Source organism: Helianthus annuus, chromosome 12, assembly GCF_002127325.2.
Source record: "Helianthus annuus cultivar XRQ/B chromosome 12, HanXRQr2.0-SUNRISE, whole genome shotgun sequence".
Classification (NCBI taxonomy): domain Eukaryota; kingdom Viridiplantae; phylum Streptophyta; class Magnoliopsida; order Asterales; family Asteraceae; genus Helianthus; species Helianthus annuus.
This window is the reverse complement of record NC_035444.2, coordinates 137,295,865-137,315,050: the sequence shown is the minus strand read 5'-3', so window position 1 is coordinate 137,315,050 and position 19,186 is coordinate 137,295,865. Positions and strand designations below refer to the sequence as shown.

The 19,186-nt window shown below is 40.8% G+C and overlaps 2 protein-coding genes across 2 annotated transcripts in view; both read right to left on the bottom strand.

Moving 5' to 3' along the window:
* Positions 1–6,814: 6,814 nt before the first annotated feature.
* Positions 6,815–7,243, bottom strand: LOC110893359 (cysteine-rich and transmembrane domain-containing protein B-like). The gene has a single exon (XM_022140470.1). The coding sequence runs from the start codon at positions 7,241–7,243 to the stop codon at positions 6,815–6,817; it is 429 nt and encodes a 142-aa protein (XP_021996162.1).
* The window catches only part of LOC110893358 (bromodomain-containing protein 4B-like), a 40,007-nt gene continuing 28,064 nt past the window's right edge, over positions 7,244–19,186 (bottom strand). Inside the window, exon 3 of the mRNA XM_022140469.1 lies at positions 7,244–8,039. Coding sequence (XP_021996161.1) covers positions 7,244–8,039 — 796 coding nt within the window. The remainder of the gene's footprint in view (positions 8,040–19,186) is intronic.

Sequence of the window (19,186 nt, the reverse complement as noted above, 5' to 3'; positions counted from 1 at the left end):
TAGAATAATTAAGCTTGAACGGGTCAGAACTGAAAGTCAAAGCAAAAGTCAAGCTTTTGTGACTTTCGGTTATAAACTGCCCTTAGACTATTAAATTGTCGGATTAGGACTGATAAAACATGATTAAATATTAATTACCAAGTCATTAGAATGTTAAAATATAATTTAGAACCTCTGGTTTATTAATTTTAATCAAATTTGCAATTTCAGTCCAGTTTGACTTTTTGTCAAACTACTTTGACCCGACAATTAACTGGTCAAATGAGATAATTAGGAGACACCCTTTTAAGGGTTAATCACCTATACTAATGTGGTTACATAACCACTTTCAATTTGATCAGTGGTTAAGCCACATGTAATTAAAACGAAAGTCAAACTGATTTTACTAAAAGTTTGACTTTATAGTAATTAAGCTAAATTAAACAACTAAACAAGTAATTAAAAGCTTACTAATGGTCCTAGCAATCTTTTCTACACTTGTAATCCTCTTGTTACTGATGAGAGCTCCAGAGCAAGTCCCACAAGTGAAGTGTTTGTAAATGTGTTCAAGAACACAAGACTAGGTTCACTTATATAGTAAATTCCATGCTTCTTGATTAATTCCAGGTGTTTTTGGGGGCCCTAGGATCACCCCAGGTGTCCTAGCTAGTAAATTGAACCGACATATAGCTCCAAAGGTCGTTACAACCTAGACTAAGGCGGTGGAACAGCCAAACCCGCACCTGGCAAGGAATTTCTGTTACTGGCACTCTTTGGCGGGCCGCGTAAGACTTAAGGGTGTCTTACGTGGGCCGTGTGGACCGGTTTAACTGGTAAAACAAGTTTGAATATTGGCAGTTTCAGTCCCTGCTTGTTTTTAACCCTTTTTAACTTTGTTGTTGACATATGAGGCCCTTGTAGTCACTATATTAAGGCTCCATGATGAATAAACAAACTTCGTTAGGCTCGGGTTTGTTAAATTTCTTTATGAAAGTAAGTTTTATCAAGTTGACGCTTTTAACCCAAAGTTTGGAAAACATGCTTAACGATCTCGGAATCACGTGAAATTTTTACCACATATTCTCGGGAGCATATTTGAATATTCCGAAGCTTCAGTTTCGTTAAAAGGTCACTCGGAGGTCTGAATTGACATATTGACAATTTTAACCCTTGTAATTTATAATCTTCCGATTATTTTCACAAACGGCTTCTTATACCCAATCAATCACCCATTTAAGAATATTTTCTTCACGTGTGGTCATCCAGAGGCCCAAGTTTGGCATGTTGATACTTTTAGTCCTTTCGTTTGCATATTTTCACTCGTTGTCAACTTTATTCCCTTAAACTCAATCTTTTGCATAATCAGAGTTTAGAACACGTGTCTATGTATAATTGGACACGTTTTTACGTGGTGTTACATCCTCACCCCCTTAAAAGAAATCTCGACCCTGAGATTTACTGGAATAGGTGAGGGAACTTCTGTCTCATAGTGGACTCAACTTCCCACGTATACTCGGGACCTCTACGAGCGTCCCATTTAACCTTTACTATAGGTACATACTTCCTTCGAAGCTTTTTGACTTGACGATCTTCTATCGATATAGGTTTCTCAATGAATCTCAAGCTTTTATCAACTTGTACGTCTTTATGGGACATAGCTAGCGATTCATCCGCTAAGCATTTCTTGAGATTACAAACGTGGAACACATCATGAATTCCACTCAGCTCCTCTGGCAAGTTTAGCTTATAAGCTACACTGCCTACACATTCGATGATCTCGAATGGTCCAATATATCTAGGGCTCAACTTCCCATTTTTACCAAAACGCATCACACCTTTCCAGGGTGACACCTTCAACAGAACTTTATCGCCTACTTCAAACTTTAGAGGTTTCCGTCTCTTATCAGCATAACTTTTCTGCCTGTCCCTTGCAGCTTTTAGGCGATCTCGAATCTGGACAATCTTGTCCATTGTCTCAAGGACTATATCAGGTCCTGATATCTGAGCTTCTCCCACTTCTGCCCAACAGACAGGCATTCTCCATTTCCGACCATATAATGCCTCAAAAGGGGCAGCCTGAATGCTGGTATGATAACTATTGTTATAGGAGAACTCAATCAATGGCAGGTGGTCATCCCAACTACCACCCAAATCAATAACATATGCACGAAGCATGTCTTCCAAAGTTTGAATAGTACGCTCACTCTGACCATAAGTCTGAGGATGGTAAGCAGTACTAAAATTTAAACGTGTGCCCAAAGATTGTTGGAAACTTTTCCAAAAATGAGAGGTGTATCTAGTATCTCTATCAGAGATAATAGCCACTGGTACTCCATGAAGAGCTACAATCTTATCAACATACAACTGGGCTAACTTATCAGAGCTATGAGTCTCCTTGATGGGTAAGAAATGAGCTGACTTTGTCAGTCTATCAACTATAACCCATATAGTGTCATTTCTGTGCCTTGTTTTAGGTAACTTGGTTATAAAATCCATGGTTACCATTTCCCATTTCCAAGTGGGAAGTTCCGGCTGTTGTAGAAGACCTGACGGCTTTTGATGTTCAGCCTTAATCTGGGCACATGTCAGGCACTTAGCTACATGGGTGGCAATAGATGTCTTCAAACCTATCCACCAATAATTTGCCTTTAAGTCTTGATACATCTTGTCACCTCCAGGGTGAACCGAATACTTAGAGTTATGAGCCTCCTGAAGGATCACATCTCGAAGTCCTCCTTGAATAGGAACCCAAATTCTTCCATTCATTATGAGGATTCCATCCTTCCCAGGTGTTAACTGTTCAACAGTTATACCTAGCTTTTCATTTGGAAGATTAACTTCCAAAATAGCATCCTTCTGTGCAGCCAAGAGTCTTTCATCCAAATTATTCTTCAACTTAATGCTCTTGGCATTGATTCTAATCGGTTTAACTCTTTCCTTTCGGCTTAGAGCATCCGCAACCACATTTGCCTTACTTGGATGGTAGCGGATCTCGCAATCATAATCATTTAAGGTTTCCATCCAACGGCGTTGTCTCATATTGAGCTCTTTTTGACTGAACAGATGTTGGAGACTTTTGTGATCCGAATAGATCACACATTTAGTTCCATATAAGTAATGTCTCCACAGCTTTAGTGTGAATACTACGGTGCCCAATTCTAAATCATGGGTGGTGTAGTTCTTTTCATGCACCTTTAACTGTCGAGATGCGTAGGCAATTACATTGCCCCGCTGCATAAGTACACACCCCATGCCGGTGTGTGAAGCATCGCAGTAAACAACAAAATCTTCAACTCCTTCCGGTAGTGATAATACCGGAGCATTGCTCAATCTTTGCTTCAGGATCTCAAAGGACTCCTGCTGCTTTGGTCCCCAGTCAAACTTTACATTCTTACGGGTCAAAGAGGTTAATGGTGCAGCTATTCTTGAGAAGTTCTCAATGAACCTTCTATAATATCCTGCTAAACCCAGAAAGCTGTGAATTTCTGTAGGTGTCTTAGGTATTTCCCAATTCATAACAGCTTCCACTTTGGCAGGATCTACTTGGATACCTTGTTCACTGACAACATGTCCAAGGAACTGAACCTTACGCAGCCAAAATTCACACTTGGAGAATTTGGCATACAACTTCTCCTGTCGAAGCAGTACTAAAATACACCGAAGGTGCTTTTCATGCTCCACTTGGCTACATGAGTAAATAAGTATGTCGTCTATAAAGACAATGACAAACTTATCTAAATATGGCTTACAGACTCTATTCATGAGGTCCATAAATGCTGCAGGCGCATTAGTGAGCCCAAAAGGCATCACTAAGAACTCGAAGTGTCCATACCTTGTTCTGAATGCCGTCTTTGGAACATCTTCGGTTCGAACCTTGAGTTGATGATACCCGGACCTCAAATCAATCTTTGAGAAATAACTTGCTCCTTGGAGTTGATCAAATAAGTCATCGATCCTGGGTAAAGGATAACGATTCTTAATCGTTACCTTGTTCAGTTCGCGGTAATCAATGCATAAGCGCATTGATCCGTCCTTCTTTTTCACAAGCAAAATAGGAGCTCCCCAAGGCGAAGAGCTGGGCTGAATGAAACCTTTTTCCAATAAATCATCCAGTTGAGTTCTGAGCTCTTTCATTTCGATAGGCGCTAAACGATACGGAGCTCGTGCAATAGGCGCAGATCCAGGGAGGATGTCTATCCTGAATTCTACTTGCCTCTCAGGAGGTAATCCAGGTAACTCGTCAGGAAAGACATCAGGATACTCCGAAATGATTGGAATGTCTTCAATCTTCGGCTTTGGATCATTCACTGTCACATGTGCCATGTAAATGACACCTCCATTTTTCAAGCACTGAGATACTTTGAGAATAGACACATTGCTGGGTAATCCGTACTGTGTATCTCCTTGAATAATGACCGATTCACAAGAAGGGGTTTTGATAATGACAAGCTTTTTATCGCAGGCAATTTGGGCTTGGTTATGCGACAACCAATCCATGCCTAAAACTATATCAAAACCAGCTAATTTCATTGGCAGAAGGGATAGCGGAATAGAATGATTCATAATGGATATGGAACACCTATCAAGAAGAGTTGAGGCTGATTCTAAGGTACCATCGGCAAGTTCTACCTCATACTTTATGTCTAGAGTCTTAATAGGCAATTTCAATAACTTACAGAACTTATGGTCTACAAAGGACTTATCAGCACCGGAATCAAATAAGACTCTAGCATAAATATTATTGATGAGGAAGGTACCTGTTATGACGTTCTCGTCATTCACCGCTTCCCTTGCCTGCATCTGGAACACTCTGGCGTTGTTTTTCTTAGCCTCCTCAGGCTTCTTCGCATTCTTGGGGCAGTTGGTTTTGATGTGCCCCTTTTCATTGCAACCGTAACAGGTTGCATCCTTAATATTCCGGCACTCGACAGACTTGTGCCCCTTTTTCTTACAGATCCCACATGGTTTGGCCTGTGGGTCTCGGTTGCACTTGCCAAAATGCCTTTTGTGGCAAGTCTTGCACCTGGGTCTATCACCTGTTTGCCCTTTCTTGGAACCAGAGTTCCCTTTTCCCTTCTTGTTCGATTGAGAGGACTGATCATCCTCTCTCTTCCTCTTCCCTTCTTCAGAATCCTTCTTCGCCCTACTTCTCACAATATCCAAGGTGAGGGATAAAGATAGATCCACAGCGGATCTATAGGTGGTTGGCTTTGAAGCCTTAACATTCCCCTTAACTTCAGGGGCCAGACCACCAATAAAACGCGCAATGCGCTTGGGCTTAGGTGTGACTAGATACGGTACAAGTCTCGACATGGAATTGAAACTAGTCACATAGGATCTACAGTCTAGATCCTTCATCACGAGGGTAAGAAAATCAGTCTCTACGCGCTCTACTTCATGCTGAGGACAATAAGTGTCCTTAACCAGATCAACAAACTTCTCCCATGAGAGATTATACAAATGCACTTTCCCAGTGGATTGTACAAGCGCTTTCCACCATGTAAGGGCATCACCCTTAAAAGATTAGGAGACAAACATAACCACATCCTCTTTAGCGCAACCGCTAATATCTATCACCGTTTCCATTTCATCTAACCACGTCATACAGTCTATCGCCCCTTTTTTCCTGTAAAGTCTCTTGGCTTACAGGATATAAAATACTTGTAGGTACAACCCTTGGCGTGCCTAGGGGTAGGCTCAAGAACTACCTGCTTTTTGGGTACACTACCCTGGTTAGACGAGTGCAGGGACTCACTTTTCTTGTGAGTATGTGGCTGAGAATGGGTTTTTGAAAGAGTTTGAGACCGAACAACACTCGGCTCTTTAAACTTAGCCTCTACCGCTTGAGAAACTGCCGCGGTGATTAGAGCTTGAAGTTCGGCACCAGTAATATTGATTCTGGTGTTGCCTTCTGCTAGATGACTGTTTGCTTCGTCTGAGCCAACCATTTCTGGATACTATAATAAACAATAATAATATTTAAATTATGTATAGATACATCGCATTGATGATCCAATGGTCATGGTATTATTAAACCTTTTAGACCATTTCATGATATAACTAACAGTTAGTAGAACACACGATTCTTTACATTATTAGGCAAGGGAAAAATAGAATTTTCACAACTGCCAATGTCATAGAAGACATTTTATCATTAAGCTTGTCTCTAAGGACATTTAAATAGCTTAGGAAGCTTGCCACAGGGACGACTTATGATCTAATCACCGATCTCTTGGATCGATGATCTTTTAAGGGTCGAACAAAGTTCATAGCCTTATTGACAAGAAGTTTATAACTTGAACTTTCGTTATCATTATCACACCTTAGCTTATAAGCATGCATCTCAAATGGATGTGTTGGTGTATACATCATATTGATGTTTACTAGCCATGATTCGCATTGATCATTTAAGCTATATGTGACTTGGAAGGATCCAAGTACCTTTTGGAAGCTTGTGTGGTTTCTCGTACCGCATAGCTAGGAATGTTAACATGTTTTCAGATGTTAACAAGGATTTGTTATCTTAAAAAGGTTGTACCATCATAGCCAATTAATACTTTGGCTAGGATATACCTCTAAGAGTTTCTTTGGCAGATCAATTAAAAATTGAAAGGATATAACATGGTGTAATAAAATACACAATTAAAACCAATACTGAAACTTCATTAAGAGAAAACAATTACAACTGCCCTAAACGGGACTTAGGAAAAGACAAACTACCCGCGCAGGGGCATACAGAAAGGAAAATAAGTCCACGCAGGGACTTGATACAGAAACCAAACAAATGTCCTCGCAGGGACACGATTACAATCAACCAAGAAAATAGAACAATCCTCTACTTCTTCTTCCCTTTGATAAGGTTCGCAAGGCCTTTCATGAAACTAGTATGCCTTTCCTTGTTCTTCCTAGCCTTGTTCTCAACCTTATCTAGCCTCTCTAGAATTTCTTGTGTTTGTTGCTGTTGATGTAGCTGCTGGGGAGGAGGTGGCTGGTACGGCGGGTACTGGTAACCCTGAACCGGGTATCCAGCTGGATGCATAGGAGGGTAAGTAGAAGGATAGAGGTGGTGATACTGCACAGCCGTAAGGTACGGGTCTTGAGATACATAGTCCGAGGGGTACCCCGATGGGTTCTCATAAGGATTGTACCCGGAAGGACCTGGGTACGTCAGGATTGGGTTATCAAAACCCACAGGCGGCTGAGGTGGTGCATAAGAAGCTTGCGGAGGATTAGCCTCCGGTGCCGCGTTTGAGGGCCCACCCATCTAGGGGTCCTCTGGAATAGGGGGATAGGAACTCCAACCATGAGGAGAACTGAAACGGGGTCCTCCTCTTACGGACATGCGTGCGTTCCTCCTTCGCCTCGGAGGCTCGGGAGGTGGCTGTGGTGGCTGCTGCGGTGGCTCCTCTACCAGGAGTGGTGGTGGTGAGACAGCTTGGAGTTGAGGTTCTTCCAAAGGTGGTTGGGCTGGAGAGCTATGGTAAGATGGGGTAAAGAACCAGTCATATGTATCCATTTTCTCCTGGAACGAGTCGGGCCCACGGTAAGGTGATCCCTGAAATGGGGATCCACTTGATATGCTGATTGGGTGGCCCGGGGTTCCTATTTGCATCTCCGGGTCGGGGTCGTCATCCATTTCCATCTCCTGAGAGAAATGGTCTTCAGGGCCCAATGGGTTGTAGCCAAGAAAATCGTTAACATAATCGGCTGGGTTGAACTGTCCCCGGGAGTAGGGGGAGTCAGAATGATGAAACGAATGGGAATGCAAAGAGTTATGAGATGGGTAAGACTCATGCGAATGGTGAGATTGTTGAGAGTGATGTGAAAGTTGGGGCTCATCAGGAACAAGTGGCCCAAAGGACGGGTGGAAAGAAGGCGATGAGCTTAGCGAGACTGAGTGTCTTGCCGGCTCAAAAGGTTGACCCCACATATCGTGAGAGTCGGACGAGGAAAAGGACGCCGATGGAGTGCGTCTGTGTGATGGTCCAGCTGATAACGTTCCTCCACGCATGGGACCCTTGCCTCGTCCTCTTACTCTTGGAGGCATGTTGGCAAATTTCCTGTTGAAACAAGAAAACAAAAATAAAACAAAACATAATAACAGCAAAGGAAAAGTAAAGATGCATCCTAGGTCATTTGCCTAGACTCGAGAGTCTGGAATGTGCTTATTGTGTCATTGAGATTAAACACAAAAGGTTAGTGTTTAATTCACTCAATGTTGGCTCTGATACCAACCTGTCACACACCAATATTCCACGTATTACCGGTGGGCCCGGCGGGGAGTATCGTGACGTAGTTGATATCATCATAGTCAATATACACAATAATATAGCACAGCGGAAGGCTGGGTGAAATAAACTATTACAAACCATAACGTCTGAGCGTTCGAGTTTGTGAATGTACAGACAGCAATGTAATAAGATCCACAGGCGGATCATAATGTACAAAGAAACAAAAACTACAGACTCCGGGTATCTATTGGATTTGCTAGATCCTCTATAACACCCTATAGCTCCAGCCTATTTCGGGAAGTACCTGTCAATCAATCTTTAGGGAAATACGTCAGTTTACACTGGTAAATACAATTTAACTGACTCGATTTGAAAACATTTAAGAAAATTGATTTAGGTGCACAAGGCACAAATCATTTATAACTTGGGACAATTTTAATAAAATCTTGTATACAGTTTTACATGCTTGTCATACATGTGGGGCCGGTTTGTAAGCCGGACATGATTAACTGACTCACCACTTATAGAACCCACAAAGGAGTTATCCCCAACTTGTGGGTAATTAAATATTTAGCATTTGCATCTATCGGGTGCATGCCTGCACCCCGTGCATAGGTCGTGGCCATTAATAACTTAAATGAGCCGAGGATATCCAGGACACGGTCGTTAACCCCCAATTGTTTATGTTATCAAACAATACAGATTAAAACGGGTTATGCGGATTTATTAAATCACAATCCGGCAAAATAATCCCATACCCGACCAAGCGGTATTATAATACCGTATCCCAAGCCTGTATAGAGAAAATAAGTTAAAAGTATTTACCTAGTGGTAGCAGTAAATTCCTAAGGTTCTTGAAAGGCACTTTTTACCGGAAGCTATTAATCTGTATAGAAGGTTTAATTAGCCTATTAGGATGCTAATGGGTCTTTAATTAAGTCAAGGACTTAGACCGGCTAGCTAGAAGGAAACCTTACGGATCTAAACGCTAGATTTAGCGGAGACTGGGATAGAATGTGATTTAGACCCGACAAGCTTGAATACTTGTATAATATGGGTAAACTAAACACATTCTGGAAAATGAGGATTTAATGATAAGGTTAAGCCCGTTTCGGCTATTTTACGTAAACTAGTCACGTAAACCGATCCGAACGCGTAAAATGCGTAACGGGTAACCGAATAGATTATATACAGGTCTTAACCATTATTATGCTCAAAATATGCTAATATATCAGTAATATATTAACATTTATGCCCAAAAAGCAATTTAAACCAAAATAAATCCCATAAGGGTATTTTGGTAATTTTAATGCCCATAAAAGAGTTTATTTATATAACTGAGTTCCAGGTCTGATTAGATTAGTAAAAACTTGTATTTTAATAAGTTACATCAGTAGGATACCTTAACATATGAAAAATATATCTTTTATAACCAACTATGCACCGAAAGGGCAATTTGGTAATTTTACATAGGCTTATAAAGGTTAAAACAGGTTTCTGAGTTTAAAATCTTTAGCTTATTATAATATTATATAAATTAGTTTAAAATATCAGTAGGTAATGAGTTTTATATGTCAAGTCTAGTTTTGACCCATACTAAGTGCTAAAAATGCTTAAAATGCGATTTAAAGGGCTATTATGGTAAAAATAGGAAATCTGAGATTTTGGTCAGTTTATAAAGTTCAAAATATTATATTTATTATATTTATCAAATAAAATCAGTAGCAAAAAGTTTGGCATTAAAATGTTATGCAAAACTCATTTTATGGATGAAAAGGGTAAAACCGGCAATTACCGAAATTAGGCTATAATCCTATGTTATGCTCAGCCTAAAAATAAATAAAAATCTTCAAAAATCCCAAAATATTATTTAACATCAGTAGATAAAAAGTTTGGTATCAAAAAATCGGGTTTAGATAGGCTTTATGCTAATTACGCCTTTCAAATACTAAAAAGTTTCTTAATTACCCTATTGAGCATAACTCCCTTTCTAGACTTCCAACTGATGTCAAATTTTCGGGACATGTCTAAATATCATTAGCAAAGGTTTTAGTTCATTCATATTGTTAAAAATCTCGGTTTTATGCAAAAAGGGCGTTTTAGGCACTAATGAGCATAATTACAATCAAGAGCATATATTACAAATGATTAGGCACCATGCAATATAACTTCAGAGGGTTATATTACAATGAAATGTGGTCCTAATGGAAGCTTAAAACATAGAAGAATTAAGCTTGAACGGGTCAGAACTGAAAGTCAAAGCAAAAGTCAAGCTTTTGTGACTTTCGGTTATAAACTGCCCTTAGACTATTAATTGTCGGATTAGGACTGATAAAACATGATTAAATATTAATTACCAAGTCATTAGAATGTTAAAATATAATTTAGAACCTCTGGTTTATTAATTTTAATCAAATTTGCAATTTCAGTCCAGTTTGACTTTTTGTCAAACTACTTTGACCCGACAATTAACTGGTCAAATGAGATAATTAGGAGACACCCTTTTAAGGGTTAATCACCTATGCTAATGTGGTTTCATAACCACTTTCAATTTGATCAGTGGTTAAGCCACATGTAATTAAAACGAAAGTCAAACTGATTTTACTAAAAGTTTGACTTTATAGTTGTCACACCCCCAAAATCCACATCGCGGAGTATCACCGCTTGGAGGCGTGACTGACCAGGATTAAGCCACCAATTATATTGAACATGTATGTAATAAGTAAAAGTAAATGTAAATTAACCAAACCAATATGAAAGGTGTTCAAAACATAAGTATAATATCCATGTTTAGCGGAAGCATAATAGTAAACCCAACATAAGTATAAGTTTGAAATGTCATAAATGTTTAACATAAGCATTCACGATCCTTGTCCACAACGACCGCGCTTCCCAGTGCAAGCTCCAAGTGTACCTAACGACCTGCAAGGCATGTAACAGAGAGTCAACAACTAGTTGAGCGAGTTCACAGTGGGTTGTTTAATAATAATGTTCGTTTCATAAATCGTTTGTTTGTTTAGTAACCCATGTATCGTTATTAATTACATCGCGGCCCTCCAGGCATGTGTGCGAAGATTAGTGGGGGTTTCCCATGTATTGTAGACTAGTTTATTTGTATCGCGGCCCTCCAGGCATGTGTGCGAAGATTAGTATAAGTATCGCGGCCATACCAGGCATGTGTGCGAAGAACAGTATCAGTATCGCGGCCATTACAGGCATGTGTGCGAAGAGTAGTGGGGGCTTCCCCATGTATCACTTGTCTAGCAGTATCTATATGTGACCTTTCCCAACCGAGGTCAGTAATCCATAATTCCCAATAATAACGTAAGTACAGATAATCATCCAGTCCCATTCCCTACCCCGGGAATCCCATGCCTTGGTAAGAGTGTGAACTCACCTTGGTTTGCTCGGTATGCTAAGTTATGTGCTCACAGTTAATCAATTAAGTCCTAGAGTACGCACGTATACATAATCAGTTTATATTCACTAAGTCCATGTAAGCATATACAATCACAGTAGTGTTGGACTAGCATTCACGAACAACATAAGACACATATTCAAGTTCATACAAGTCATGCATATCAGCTAACAGTAGTTAATAAATCCAGTTAACTTTAACAGAATTAAACCAGGTTACTGTGCAGATTACCCAATCGGCGAAACGCCCCCTCTCCGACGAAACACTTCTGTTTCGTCAGGTTGTTTCGTCGTAATGGGTCTTGGCGAAACACCTTTGTTTCGCCAAGTCGGTTTCGTCATCCGGTGTTTCGCCGATACTTTTGTTTCGTCCTAACACAATAGCAATAATACTGATTCTTAATAAAATAATCGGTTGGCATTTAAGTACTAGTGGGCCGTTACAAACAGCCAATGGCCTTCATCGGACCGCCAATCCCCACCAATCGAAATAGGCTCATGAAATTTTCTTTGGCAAAAATGAATTTCTTAATCACCCTACATGTCCTCATGTATGCTACTGACATTGTTCTTGTAACCTGTGCACCCCTAGATACCTTTACTAAGCCGCCAATTTACATGCAATACTCCATGAAATCTCATGCAATTCAAAGCAAAGCATAGTGGCTGACAAATTGTTAACCACCTCAAGATGTTATTGGACCAAATAGTTTGGTGGGTTTGACTAAAGTTATGTTGAATAAAGTTATGATCTGTGAACTCATGTGCACTTATAAAATCATGTGTAACTTCATAGGGAAATAAATATTCACCATCATTATGTCTAGGGTTTTCACAAGTTACAACCATTCCTATGATCCTACAGCAACAATATTCATATTCAATTCAAAACAAATAAATGTTAACTATAGACTAACCGATTCAAAGGATGGTCCAAGGATTGTGTGTGTGTGGCGATAAAGCTTCAGGAGGTGGAACTGCCGTCGGTTACACAAGATATCGAGAGAGAGATAGGAGGTGCGATTAGGGTTTCTGTCGAATACTCAATACGCGTGCAGGTTATAACCAAACTTTATGTAATCGATACTGGGCCAAGCCCACTGTTATTTTCGTTGGCCTCATGGTGGACAAAAACACATAAAGTGTTTTCATCCAAAAGTGTTTTCGTGAGGAGAGGGATTTCGTTAACTAACTTTATGAAACATATAATTTTAGAATAGTAGGTGGGTGTTTCGGGTATTAGACAAAGTTCCATTTTGTTAATTATACAACCATATCGATACAAAACATATATTAACATACTCACTTATAAGGCACATCGTATATATATCATAACAACCACAATACGATTTAACGTATTATAAACGTGTACCGTTGTGAAACAAATAAGCCGTTTAAACAAACAACTTAAACAATTACGTGCAATTAAATGTGAAGATGGAAACTCGGAAACTCGAGTTGTCACATTATCCCCAACTTGAAAGAAATTTCGTCCCGAAATTTAGCATGTGGTTACTGAGGAAGCTAGTTAAGTTGTATCGTTTACTGGTTTCCCTGGGGTGTCACATCATCCTCTGGTCACCAACACATTTTCTTAGGCTCTCTAATCCTTCTTAGGACTCTTGTAAGTGTCCTTAACCCTCCTTAATCCTTTCTAGCTTAGCTAATTAAGTAAAAGTCAAACCGTCGTAATTAAGGGTTGACTTCGTGATTAAGCATAATGTGCTCTGTCAAATCACGAATTAAAGTTACCTTTAGGAAGGTAATTATGTGGGTAACAAACCCTTAAAAGGGTGTTTCCAGATTCCCACTCTAAACATGTCAATTGTCGAGTCAAAGCTAATCATAAAAAGTCAACAGAATGCTTAATTTCAAATTAACGCATAATTAGCAATGTAGGTTGTATGTAACCTGTTTGAACATTAATATAACTTGGTAATAAGTATAAGAACATGTTCCAACAAGTTCAACTCGACAATTTTCTGTTTAGACCCGGTTCGGAACCGAAAGTCGCATAGTTTGACTTTCGCTTTGACTTTCAGTTCTGACCCATTTTAGTCAAGATTAAGATTGCCTTAGAGCTTCTTTTGGACCTAATAACATGTTAGTATATCCTCCTGTGATTATACAATGTGGTTCATTAGATATCTTGTTCGTATGCATGTTTCCGTTAAATGCCCATATGTTGACCATTATGCCCAAATGTCCAAAAATCATGATTTTTGAAAATATAAAAGGGTAGACAACTTAGTTACTGAAATATAAACTTGTCCCCAAAATTTGACATCAGTTTGAGGTCTAGATTAAGAGTTATGCTCATTAGCGTAATTAGAAGCTTTCTTAGTAAATAATCAGCGTAATTAACGCATAACCTATTTAAACCCGAATTTTATATCAAAACTTTATACCCACTTATATAATATTTTGGGAATTTTAAAGATTTTTATTTATTTTTAGGATGAGCATAACTAGAGGTTTTAAGCTTAATTCGGCTTATGCCGATTTTGCCCTTTCGGCCATAAAATGAGTTTTACAAAACCTTTTGACCTCAAACCTTTTTCTACTGATTTATTATGTTAAATATGATATGTTGAGCCTTCTGGAAATATAAAAATATCAGCTTTTCTTTTAAAACCCGGAAATGGCTCCAAATCGCCTTTTAGGCATTTTTAAGACATAGTATATGTCGAAACTAGTTTTTACATAAAAGATCTAATACCTACTGATATATTTAATAAAAATATATATTATAACAGTAGAATAAAGTTAAAAACTCAGTTTTCCCATTTTTACCCTTTTAGCCTATGTAAAATTACCAAAATGCCCTTATGAGGCGTAATTGATGTTTAAAATCGTTTGGGGCATAATTGGACATACCTTACTGATATTACAACATATTTGGTGCATATGATCTCAGGAAACTTGCATATGACTTACATGGTTACTCGTTACGCACTTTCGCGTTCGGATCGACTTATGTGACTAGTTCACGCATATTAGCCGAAACGGGTCAAACCGTATCATCTTAGTCTCTAAATTCAGAATGTGTTTAGTTTACCCATATTATACAAGTATCCAAGCTTGTAGGGTCTAAATCACATTTCATCCCGGTTTTCGCATTCCTCGCGATTAAACCATATTTATTCTTTGAAACTAACCGGTGACACGTGGAAATTCGGGGTGTGACATAGTTCTAAGATCGTGGTACATTTTATCCGAACCTGGATGTACCGAGTAGCGGGACTTATGAGCTTCATCCATTACCAGCTCGCGTAAGTTGCCATAATGTGGAACCCAAATGCGTCCTGTTACATAGTAGGCGCTGTCTTCCCTTTGTTCTAATCGTTGCCTTGAGCCGCGTAGGGCTTCAGCCCTGACGTTTTCTGGTTTCAATGCTTCTACCTGAGCATCCCGTATCTGTGCAGGAAGACTAGACTGAATAGTGAGCTGCAATGCCCGTATGCGTCTAGGTGTAGTGTCTTTCCGACTGAGGGCGTCAGCCACAACATTGGCTTTGCCTGGGTGGTACTTGATAGCGCATTCATAATCATTAAGTAGCTCGACCCATCGACGTTGTCGCATGTTCAATTCCTTCTGCTTGAAGATATGCTCGAGACTCCTGTGATCGGTGTAGATAGTGCACTTGGTACCGTATAGATAGTGTCGCCATATCTTGAGCGCGAAAACAACAGCTCCCAGCTCTAAGTCATGCGTAGTGTAGTTCCGTTCGTGAACCTTAAGTTGGCGCGAGGCGTAAGCAATGACTTTATCCCGCTGCATCAATACACAACCAAGACCCTGTATTGATGCATCACAATAGACCACAAAATCGTCTGTGCCCTCTGGCAATGAAAGAATAGGTGTGCTGCAGAGCCTATCCTTTAAGTGCTGAAAAGCCGATTCCTGCGTATTACCCCATCGATAGGTAACACCTTTCTGTGTCAGTAATGTAAGCGGTTGTGCGATCTTTGAGAAGTCTTTGATGAACCGTCTGTAATAACCCGCCAAACCCAAGAATTGGCGTATCTCCGTTGGTGTACGCGGGGCAGGCCAGTTTCTGATCGAGTCTACCTTGGATGGATCAACATGGATCCCATCTTTGTTTACCACGTGGCCTAGGAAATGGACTTCACGAAGCCAGAAGTCGCATTTTGAAAACTTGGCGTACAGTTGTTCCTTTCGAAGAAGTTCCATGATGAGTCGTAGATGCTGTTCGTGTTCCTCATGACTCTTGGAGTAGATCAGAATGTCGTCGATGAAAACGATGACGAACTTGTCTAGGTAAGGCTTGCACACTCTGTTCATTAAATCTATGAAAACTGCAGGTGCGTTCGTTAATCCGAATGGCATGACAAGAAACTCGTAGTGGCCGTAACGAGTTCTGAATGCTGTTTTGGAGACGTCCTCATCTCGGACTCTCAGCTGATGGTAACCCGACCTTAGATCAATCTTGGAGTAGTAGTTCGACCCTTGCAACTGGTCGAATAAGTCATCAATACGTGGAAGAGGATAGCGGTTCTTCACGGTGACCTTGTTCAGTTCGCGGTAGTCAATGCACATCCTGAAAGTTCCATCTTTCTTCTTCACAAATAGTACTGGAGCTCCCCAGGGCGAAGAGATAGGACGAATAAAGCCCTTATCCGAGAGCTCTTGCAATTGCTTAGATAGTTCTTCCAGTTCGGTTGGAGCTAATCGATACGGTGCGCGAGCTATTGGTGCTGCTCCAGGAGCTATTTCAATCTAGAATTCGACCTGGCGATGAGGCGGGAGACCAGGTAAATCTTCAGGAAACACTTGAGGAAATTCGCGTACAACTGGGATATCCTCTATTTTCTTCTCTTCTCTTTCGTTGATGCATCAGTAACAAGTGCCAAAATGGCAGTGTGACCCTTTCGTAAACACTTCTGAGCCTTCAGAAAGGAGATGATACCGGCCACGGCACCACTCTTGTCGCCTTGAACTTCGAGAGGTTCGTTACCAGAACGAGGAATTCGAACGATCTTCTCCTTGCATAAGATCTCTGCTTGTTGCTGGGATAACCAATCCATACCAATAACGATGTCGAAACTACCCAGAACTATAGGAATGAGGTCGATGGAGAAAGTCTGACCCGCTAAGACAATGTTACAACATTTGACTACATGTGTGGCCTCTAAACTTTTACCGTTGGCTAACTCTACGACATGTTTGGTGTTTAAGGGTGTTGGTGTATGTTTTAACATTTGGCTAACTTTCAAAGACATATAACTGGTATCCGCACCCGAATCAAACAGTACAGTAACATAAAAGTCGTCAAGAAGAAACTTACCCATAACCACGTTGGGATCATTCCGGGCATCACCCTGCCCCAGCACAAAAGCACGTCCCCTAGCTTCGTTGTCGTTGTTGTTTCCCCCGTTGTTGCCATTGCCCTGATTGTTGTTATTGTTGTTATTGTTCTGGTTCTGGTTTAACTGGGGGCAGTCACGTTTGAAGTGGCCTTCAGCACCACATTGAAAACATCCTCTGTTGCCTCGCTGCTGTTGTTGCTGCTGGTTTCGTGGAGCAGGTGGTTGTTGCTGCTGATTCTGGTTTGCTGGTCGTGAGCTCCTACAATCTTTAGCCTCATGACCCATCTTGAGACACCGCTGACAACGACCCTTGTTGCACTGGCCGTTGTGATGCTTGTTGCAAGTATTGCACCTTGGGAGGTTTCCTCGATATCCACCCTGTCTTTGATTGCCCGAAGATTGCTGACCAGGGCTCTAGTAGTTATCAGTCTTGCACTGCTGAACTTGAGACTGAGCTGTAGCTGAACCTTTGCTGGAATCCCCATCCCATTTCCGCTTGTTGTCACTGGGAGTAGCGGAAGTAGTAGCACCGGTAGCACTGATACGTTTAGGCAGCCTGTCTTGTTCCACTGCCTGATCCGTGAGGCGATGAGCAAGGCGTTGAATATCCTGGATGTTAGCAAGGTTGGCCGATGTCACGTGGCTTTGAATTTCTGGTGCCAACCCTTTGAGATACAACTCAATGCGTCTGATCGGAGGGTCCACCATAGTTGGACACAGAACGGCCAGCTCGTTTGACCTTTTAGTATATGCCTCAATTTCCGACCCAGTCATCTTCAAATGAAAGAACTCCACCTCTAACTTGTGGATGTCGTCACGTGTGCAGTATTCCCGCTTAATCAGCTCCTTGAAATCATTCCAAGGGGTGGCGTTAGCAGCTGCCAATCCTAAGAGTTGAACTTGCGCATTCCACCAAGTCAGCGCGATTCCTTCCAGTGTGCCAGTGGCGTACTTCACCCTACGAGCCTCAGGGCATTTACACATTTCAAACACAGACTCGAGCTTTTCAAACTAATGGAGGAGTCCCACTGCTCCCTCCGTGCCACTGAAAGTGCTTGGACGACAGTCCATGAAATTCTTGAAAGTGCAAACAGGTGGCTGAGCGTGTTGACCTCCTGCTTGTGCGGCTGCAAGTGCCGCAGCAACTTGTTTGTTGATGAGAGCCGTCAACTGGGCTTGTGTCAAGTTAATGCGTCCAGCCATGATCTTCAAAGCAAATGTAATATAAGTGAGAGAGTGTTCACGAATAGTGCGTTGACAGAAGAGAGTAAGCACATAAGTGTTCTTAAGCAATAACATATAGTAGGCAATGTAGTCTAAGCATACCACGAGAAAAGTTCTATGTAATTCTAGCAAGTAGGTAAAGTAACATGAATAGTAGTACCTATGATGTTGAGCCTTGCACGTGGAGCGAAGCGTCGTTGTGGATCATTGAGCACTGTATTGGTTATAGTCTGGTTTTAATAAAAACGTTTTCCCCATATTAAAACCAAGTTCTCTATAACCAATGGCTCTGATACCAATCTGTCACACCCCCAAAATCCACATCACGGAGTATCACCGCTTGGAGGCGTGACTGACCAGGATCAAGCCACCAATCATATTGAACATGTAAGTAATAAGTAAAAGTAAATGTAAATTAACCAAACCAATATGAAAGGTGTTCAAAACATAAGTATAATATCCATGTTTAGCGGAAGCATAATAGTAAACCCAACATAAGTATAAGTTTGAAATGTCATAAATGTTTAACAAAAGCATTCACGATCCTTGTCCACAAGGACCGCGCCTCCCAGTGCAAGCTCCAAGTGTACCTAACGACCTGCAAGGCATGTAACAGAGAGTCAACAACTAGTTGAGCGAGTTCACAGTGGGTTGTTTAATAATAATGTTCGTTTCATAAATCGTTTGTTTGTTTAGTAACCTATGTATCGTTATTAATTACATCGCGGCCCTCCAGGCATGTGTGCGAAGATTAGTGGGGGTTTCCCATGTATTGTAGACTAGTTTATTTGTATCGCGGCCCTCCAGGCATATGTGCGAAGATTAGTATAAGTATCGCGGCCATACCAGGCATGTGTGCGAAGAACAGTATCAGTATCGCGGCCATTACAGGCATGTGTGCGAAGAGTAGTGGGGGCTTCCCCATGTATCACTAGTCTAGCAGTATCTATATGTGACCTTTCCTAACCGAGGTCAGCAATCCATAATTCCCAATAATAACGTAAG

Excerpts from the sequence above, each read along its gene's own strand:
- LOC110893359 (XM_022140470.1), bottom strand. The coding sequence starts at position 7,243 with ATGGGTGGGCCCTCAAACGCGGCACCGGAGGCTAATCCTCCGCAAGCT.